Here is a 7,268-nt window from a genome sequence, read left to right as displayed (position 1 = left end):
GAGTGGAGCCCCCCGGTACAGGCGGAGGAACTGGGTGTTTGGAAGATGTTGCAAACCCTTGACTGGAGCGTTTGAAAGGGAGATCGACTGCTTTGGCTTTTTTTTTTTTTGGCTTTTTTTTTGGCTTTTTTTTTTTTTTGGCTTTTTTTTTTTTTTTCCTCCCCTCCCCCCTCCCTCCCCCACCTCTCCGGAGGGGTAGGGATGTGTGTGATCAGGGAGTGGAAACAAATATGTCCTTATTTTCAATGCCCCCTTTGAAAGAGACAAAGTAAATGCTCCTTGCAAAATGTTCCTGACCTGCGAAGGGACCTTCGGAATTGTTCCAGCCACCATGGATTACAATGGGGAAGCCCGGCCGGGGGATTTTCATGCCGGCTACCAAGAAATCGAAGGGATAAACTTGGGATACTTACAGATCAATGGCACCCAGATGTTTGCTTTGGCCCAGGTCCTCAGCGACCTGTTTAAGGATATCCCCAGGACCACCATCAGCAAGAAGATGGAAACCTTAAAGATCAAGAGCCGCCGCTGCGATCTCAAAGAGCTCCGGACCCTCAAAGCCATCAACTCGGTGCCCACCCGGGCGGTGAAATGCTCCCTCATCTCCAAGGCGGACCTGGAGGCTCTCTGCACCTCCTGCAAGAGCCTCAGCCCCCGCAGGAGGAAGAGGAAGAGGAAGAGCAAGAGGAGGGAGCAGCTGCTGCTGCCGGCCCCGGGGGAGCTCTTCCCCTGCCCCCGGCCCCAGCTCCTGCCTCCCTGCCGAGCCGGGGGGTGCTGCCTCCCCGCCGCCCCCCCCCCGCCCCAAGCTGCCCCCCGCTTTCCCCAAGCCGCGCTCGGCGCCGGCCGCGCTGCTCCCCCAGCCCTTCCACCGGGCCTTCCCCGCTTTCCAGAAACCCCCCCGGGGCCGGAGGGGCTGCGGGCTGGCGGGGCGGGGGGGGCTCTTCGCCGGGGTCCTGGCCGGGTACCCCCGCGACCTGGGGCTGCTGCACCCCGCGGCCGCGCACCCCGCCGCGCAGGCGGCCGCGCTCGCCCCCCCGGGCCGGCGCAAGCGGGGTCCCTGCTGTGCCAAGGGGCTCTTCCCGGCGGAGAAGGGACCCGCCGCCCCCAGGAAAGGCCGTTCCTCCGTTTTCCCCGGCTCCAAGCGACAGGGCACCTCCGCCGGCTACTCCAGCGACTCGGACTCCAGCCTGGACTTCGGGGGGTCCAGCCCCGCCACCTCCAGCGACTCGTCGGAGGAGGAGGAGGAGGAGGAAGAGGAGGAGGAGGAGGAAGGGGACACCTCGTGCAGCAGCGAGGAAGGCAGCTCCTCGGAGTCGGAGAGCAGCTCGCTGTGCAGCGGGGACTCGGTGCAGAGCACCCGGTACAGGCAGGCGGCTCTGCCCCGCTTCCAGCCGCAGCCCCCCCGGGAGCCCCTCCTCGGCGAGGAGCGCCCCGCCGAGCCCCCCCCGAGCGTGGGCAAAGCCCTGCGCCCCGACCCCGACCTCCTCTTCCTCTCGCAGCAGCTCTGGGCCAGGACTTTGCGAGCATCAACTTTGGAAAGTTTGAGCCCGGCTCCAGCCCTGGGCTCGGGGGCCCAGCCGCCGCCGGAGCCGTACGCAAAGCAGGAGGCCTCCCCTTCCTCCTCCTCCTCCTCCTCCTCCTCCTTTTTCTTCTCCTCCTCCTCCTCCCCCCCTCCTTCCCCGAGCAGCACCCCTGGGGGGGATCCGCAACAAAAGGAGGGAGGCTTTGGGGACGCGGAGCCCTGCGCCAAAGGGAAGGATTTGCACAAAGATGCCTCGAACAATAGAGCCTCGTTAGGCCCCGGTGACCAGGCGGAGAGGCGAAGCGGGGCTTCAGCCGGGCCGGCCCCCGCCCGAGAGCCGGCCCCGGGCTCGCCCCCGCAGCCCCCGGCCCCGGAGGTGGCGGGGAGCCCCGGGGCGGCCCCCCCGGGGGAGGCGGGGGAAGCCCGGCGGGAGCACTTTGACCGGCTGATCCGGCAATCCAAGCTGTGGTGTTACGCCAAAGGGTTCAACCTGGACGGGAAAAGTTTGCGGCACGGAGGGAGGACGGAGCAGCCCTGTAAAGCTGCGGAGCTCAAACCCCCCGGCTCCAAAAGAGCAGAGAGCCCCAGCACCTTGTCAAACAAAGCTTTGAAAGGCAATGGCTCGGAAAGGAATGCCAAGCGCAGACGCCTCGCCAGAGGCGCTGAGGCAGAAAGGCAACGGAGCTCCTCTAAAGGGAGGCCACAAAAGACTCCGAGGAGGAATGCCAAAAAGGGAAACACTCATTGCAAACGCCTCGGCAGCGCCGGGCCAACCCCGCCTCGGAATTCCTTCAGCCTCATGGGCAACTTCCCCTGTATTCCCTCCCTGGTCGTGGGGGAAGATGGGGACCTGTGTCCTGCCTCTTCCCTGGGGGTCAAAAACTCTTGGGCCCTCTCCAAAACCCACCCGCTGTGGAGCTGGCACCTGGGGGGCAACGCCATCCCCGTGCCCCCCAGCCTCAAATTCCGGGGCTATAGCTTGGAGGATCTCTAAGGACAGCGGACGGCCCGGAGGAAAGGTTTACATGCAACAGATGAGAGCTGCGGGGGGGGGGGGGGGGAAGGGGCCCGGGGTGGGGAGGGGGGGGCGAGCGGCGGGGCCGGGGTGCCCCGGGGGGGCACGGTGAGGGGGGAGCGGCCCCCTCCGTCCCGCCGAGCCCCGGGGCCGCCCGAGCCGGGGGTTCCCGGGCAGGGGAAGGGGGGAACGCCCGGAGGAGCCGTGCGGGGTCCGGGGGGTGCGGGAGCGTTTTGGGGGGGGGGTGCGAGTGAGTGCGTGCAGGGCTTCGGCTGGGGGGGGAGGGGGAACACGGACGGGGGGGGTTTCCCCGCTCCGGCCTGGGGGGTGCGTGTGTATTTTTTTTTGCCCGTCTATGTGTCAGGGTCCGATGGTGGTTTCGCGATGAGTTTTAGGGGACGAAGCTAAAACACGCGATCAGACCCCCCGGGGAGGGGGCGGGGGGGGGGGGGGGGGGAGCTGTGGGGGACGGACGCTCCCCCCTCGTCCCCCTCTCGCCCCGCTGCCAAACGCGATGGGTTATTCCCAGCAAAGGGATTTGGGATGAAGCGCGCAGTTGGGAGCGAAGAGGCAGAGCTCGGCCCGGCCCCGCCGCCCCCCTTAACCCCCCCCCCCAACCCCATATACCAAAAAAACCGAGGAAAGAATAGATCTAATTTCTTCTCTTTCCTCCATAAATGCATTGGATTAAACTAATAATAATCACACGCAGAGAGAAATAATGATGTCAGGCAGCAGAAACACTCCTTCCCGGGCCGACTCAATCCCGGCGAAATTGGGAGCAGCTCTTCCAAAATAACTATATTAATAGCGATGTAATGTTTTCTGTCTACTTAAGAGACAGGAAGAAAACACCAACTTTAAAAAAGCCCAGGAAATTCTGTTCGCTAAAAGAAAACAGGAGGCTTTGAGAGGAAGTTATTTGAAACTGCTGCATGTGTATTAAAAAAAAAAAAAAAAAGAGAAAAAAAAAAAAAGAAAGAAAGAAAAAAAAAAAGAAAAAAAGAAAAAAAAAAGTGAGTTGTTTGCTGGATAATAACCCTAACTCCCATCGCCTAAAGGTAGCAGGCCTGTAAAAGCTTTACGGGCACAAGAAATAGGATCCAGGAGCATTAGCAATAGGGTACAGATGGACAATTTGATCTCTCCCGAGCTCCGGAGAGGAATGCGGGGAGGAATGCGGGGGGAATGTCTCTCTCCTCTGCGGAGGAAATCATATCCCAGTTTAACTTTTCTTGCAAACCAGTGGCTTTGTAACTGGCTCTTTTGACTATTTCTGATGTGATTTCCACCCCGCTTTGGCATCAAAAGCCCGACGGGCCTCTGAAGTCTGCTCTGTTTTGGAAACGTTGGGCAAATCAAAGCTGATTTGTTGTTTTTTTTTTCTTTTTTTTCTTTTTTCTCTTTTTTTTTCTTTTTTTTTTTTTTTGGGGTGGTGGTGGTGGTGATGTTTCTTTTTCTCCCTCTTCTTTGCAACAGAAAATCTCTGCAGCCCGCGGCCGGGGATCGCGCAGCGCCCGCTCGGGGATTTCTATTTTTCCTCCCCAGTCCTCCAAAAAAATTAGCTTCCCCCCCCTCAAAAAAAAAATTCCTTTCGCGGTGTCCTTTGCTCCCCGTGGAAAGGGAAAGGCGAGGGAAAGGAGAATCGTGGCAGAATTCAAAAGAAAATATTCAGATCTGGCACGGCCCGTTTCGATTTTTCTTTCATTTGGTTTAATTCCATCAGTGGGTTTAAAAAAAAAGAAAAAAGAAAGAAAAAAAAGGCATTTTTAAGGTCAAGCGTGTTTTGTATCTATTAAGCGCTGTTTTTCTTGGAGGTGGTGAATTGTTGCTAAAAGCAATGTTTGTTTTCCTTGGGTTTTTAGCGGGTTTTTTGGTTAACTGCCTTTTTTCTTTTTTTTTTTTCCTCCTGTTGTTTTCTTCCCCCCACCTCCCGTTCCTCCCGTGCTGAGCAAAAGAGAGGGATTGCTTCTGTCCCACAAATATTCAGGTTTTATACCCGTAGCCGTGGACGGTTACCAAAAAAAAAAAACCCCAACAAACCAAACCCCATCAACCCAACCCCAAACCCTGCGAGTTTGTAGGGGCGAGAAAAGCCGATTTTGGGGAGTTTGTCTCCGCGTCGCTCTCTCGGGGCGCGCACAGGAATCAGGCAAATGGGGGGTGGGGGATGTTTCTGCCCCACATGTCCCCCACAACCCCCCTGCTTCACTCCGCCCGCCCCCCCCCCCCCCCCCCCGGGGGGGGGACCCGCAGGGCAGAGCCGGGAAAGGGACACGCGTGGCGGGGGGGGAACGCGCCCCTTTTCCGTGTAATTACAGAGCGCGATGGTTCGCTCTCTCCCCCCGACCCCCCCCCCCCCAAATCCAGATCGGGTTAAAAATGTATTTTCTAGGAAAAAAAAAAAAAAAAAAAAAAGAAATTTTTAAAATAAACTGCGGGCGGGTGGGTGGGACGGAGCGGTGCGGGGGGAGGGAGCCCCGGCCGCACAAAGCGGGCGGCCCAGCTCCGCGCCCGCGGAGACCGGGCAGAAAATCCCCCGAGATCCGCGCTGGGAATGAATGCTAAATAAAATAAAATAAAATAAATATAAATATATATATATTAAAAAAAAATAATAAACCAGTAAACCCCAGACTCCGCAGCTCCGTCTGCCGCGGGCAGGAACAGCCAAATAACTCAGGAATATTTTTTTTTAAGGGATATAATCACCTCGGAAAGTGCGTGCGTGGGGTGAGCGGGCACCCCCGCGGGTGCGGGTCCACGGATATTTATCTGTGTGTGTATATATATATATATATATATGCATTTGTACGTGCGGGTGCGTGGAGATCCAGGCTTGTGCGTGCCCACACGCAGACTTTATGCGCCCGCGCGTATTTATCCGCTCGCACACGCACGTCCGCGCGTGTGTAGGGGGAAGACATTTGTATATAACGCACGGGGGGTGCAGCAGGGCTGTGAATTCAACACAAAAATACCTCAAAACTTTCCACGCGAACACACCTGGAACGGCTCCTCAAGCAGCAGAACCATCCCGTTCACAGCAAACGATAATAATAAACAATAATAAATAATAATAATCCCTCCCCATTTATTTTTAAACACGTTTCGAGGAAATTAAGCGATCCAAATTAAAAAAAAAAAAAAAAGAATAATCATTTTAGCAATCCCCCAGTAAGAGACTGGGGAGGGGGGTGGCGATGCATCGAAAGTAAATCGAACAAAAAAAAAAAAAAAGAAAAAGAAAAGAAAGAAAACCCAAACTATTATCTGAAATAGCCCGTTTTGGAGTTAAAAAAATAAAACAAACAAAAAACAAATGAGTAAGCCCAAGCGGTAGGTGGCTGGAAGAAGCGATACCTCTGCGGGACACAACGAGCCGGGAGGTGGGAGCGGTTGGAGCGATACAAATTCTAGTTCTGGTTTTTGAGCAAAAAATCAACTCGCATCGCCAGGACGGGATAAAGGATAGAAAGGCACCTTTATCGTGACTTTAGTGCCATTGCTTTATTTCCAAACGGGTGCAAAAGAAGCAAAAACTGACTATTTTTTTTTTTTTTCTTCCATAAAAGCGTTTGTCTAGGTAGGAGAAAACTGCAAATATCTTGTAAAAAAAAAAAAAAAAGAAGAAGAAAATAAAGAAAACTTTTATGAAAGGGCGCTGCTTTAAAAAATGCAGCCTGCTTTAGACTCAGGAAAAAAAAAATCTCAGCTTGGATACGGTGTGGTGCTTCGTAATCACGGTCTGTAAGGGTTTATTTTGGGGCTGGGGGGGTTTCAGGGACCTTTGCTCTCTCTCTTTGCGTTTGCTGGATTAAAAAAATTCCCAGCCAGGGAATGGGTTTCAAAATGTCGGTCACTTCATGGGTGTTTCTCTGCTGGACCCCCGCATCCAGGGATGCTTCTGCCCAGGGATAATTTATTTTCGGGGGTGTGTGTGTGTGTGTGTGTGTGCGCTGTGGGTGGGGAGGGGAATTATTTCCCCGGGCTGGGCACATCCAGCGGCCGATGCTGCCTTTTCCCCACGCCCCGGCCCAAAACGTGCATTTAAAAATAACCACCCAGGGGAGAAAAGAGCCTTTTCCAGCCATGTATTGGGTTTTCTGTTTAGATTTACTGTATCTTTATTTATTTGAAGTTGTTGTAAGTATATGATGATGAAAGTGTTAATTCCTGCGTGCAATATGGAATCTAGGCTGAGAAATAAATACCTTTTTTTTTCTTTTTTTCTTTTTTTTTTTTTTTTTTAACAGAACTGGCTGATATTCGGCCCTTTTTCGTGGGTGGGTGCTGGGGGTGGGGGTGGGTCGGCTGGTGTGCACCCGTGTGTGCGGGAGGTGTGGGATGCTCGGGGCGGGGGGGGGGGGGAAATCACTTTGTGGGGTGTGTGTGTCATGCATTTGTACACCCAGGACGTGTGTGTGTGTGTGTGTGCGCACACACCCAGGGAGGTTGTGCGTGTGCCTGGGTGTATCAGCCCCTGCCGCCTGTCTGTGTACAGCTGTGGCCTTGCACATCTGGCCGCGTGTGTTTGTATATGTGGGTTTGGGAAGCACGCTCCTCCGCTCGCACCCACCCGTAGGCCTGGCACACGCGTGGGACGCCTGCTACCCCGCGTGTTTGCGTGTGCGAGCGTGTCCCCGCCTGTCTGTGGCCGCGTCCTCGCCCCCGCAGGCCTACAGCCCTCCGCGCCGTACAGCTGTGCCCAGCGACAACGTGCGTGGCCGT

At 55.4% G+C, this 7,268-nt stretch overlaps 1 protein-coding gene across 1 annotated transcript; it reads left to right on the top strand.

Annotated features, from left to right (window-relative positions):
• Nucleotides 1-286: 286 nt before the first annotated feature.
• EPOP (elongin BC and polycomb repressive complex 2 associated protein) lies at nt 287-2,516 on the top strand. Its single transcript, XM_074163087.1, is given in 2 exon segments — nt 287-790; nt 792-2,516. Coding segments are annotated over 2 exon segments (2,229 nt in total).
• Nucleotides 2,517-7,268: the final 4,752 nt, after the last annotated feature.

This window comes from Numenius arquata, chromosome 23 (genome assembly GCF_964106895.1).
Source record: "Numenius arquata chromosome 23, bNumArq3.hap1.1, whole genome shotgun sequence".
Classification (NCBI taxonomy): Eukaryota; Metazoa; Chordata; class Aves; order Charadriiformes; family Scolopacidae; genus Numenius; species Numenius arquata.
Note: the sequence above shows the minus strand (reverse complement) of the source record. Positions and strands in the feature narration are given on the sequence as shown.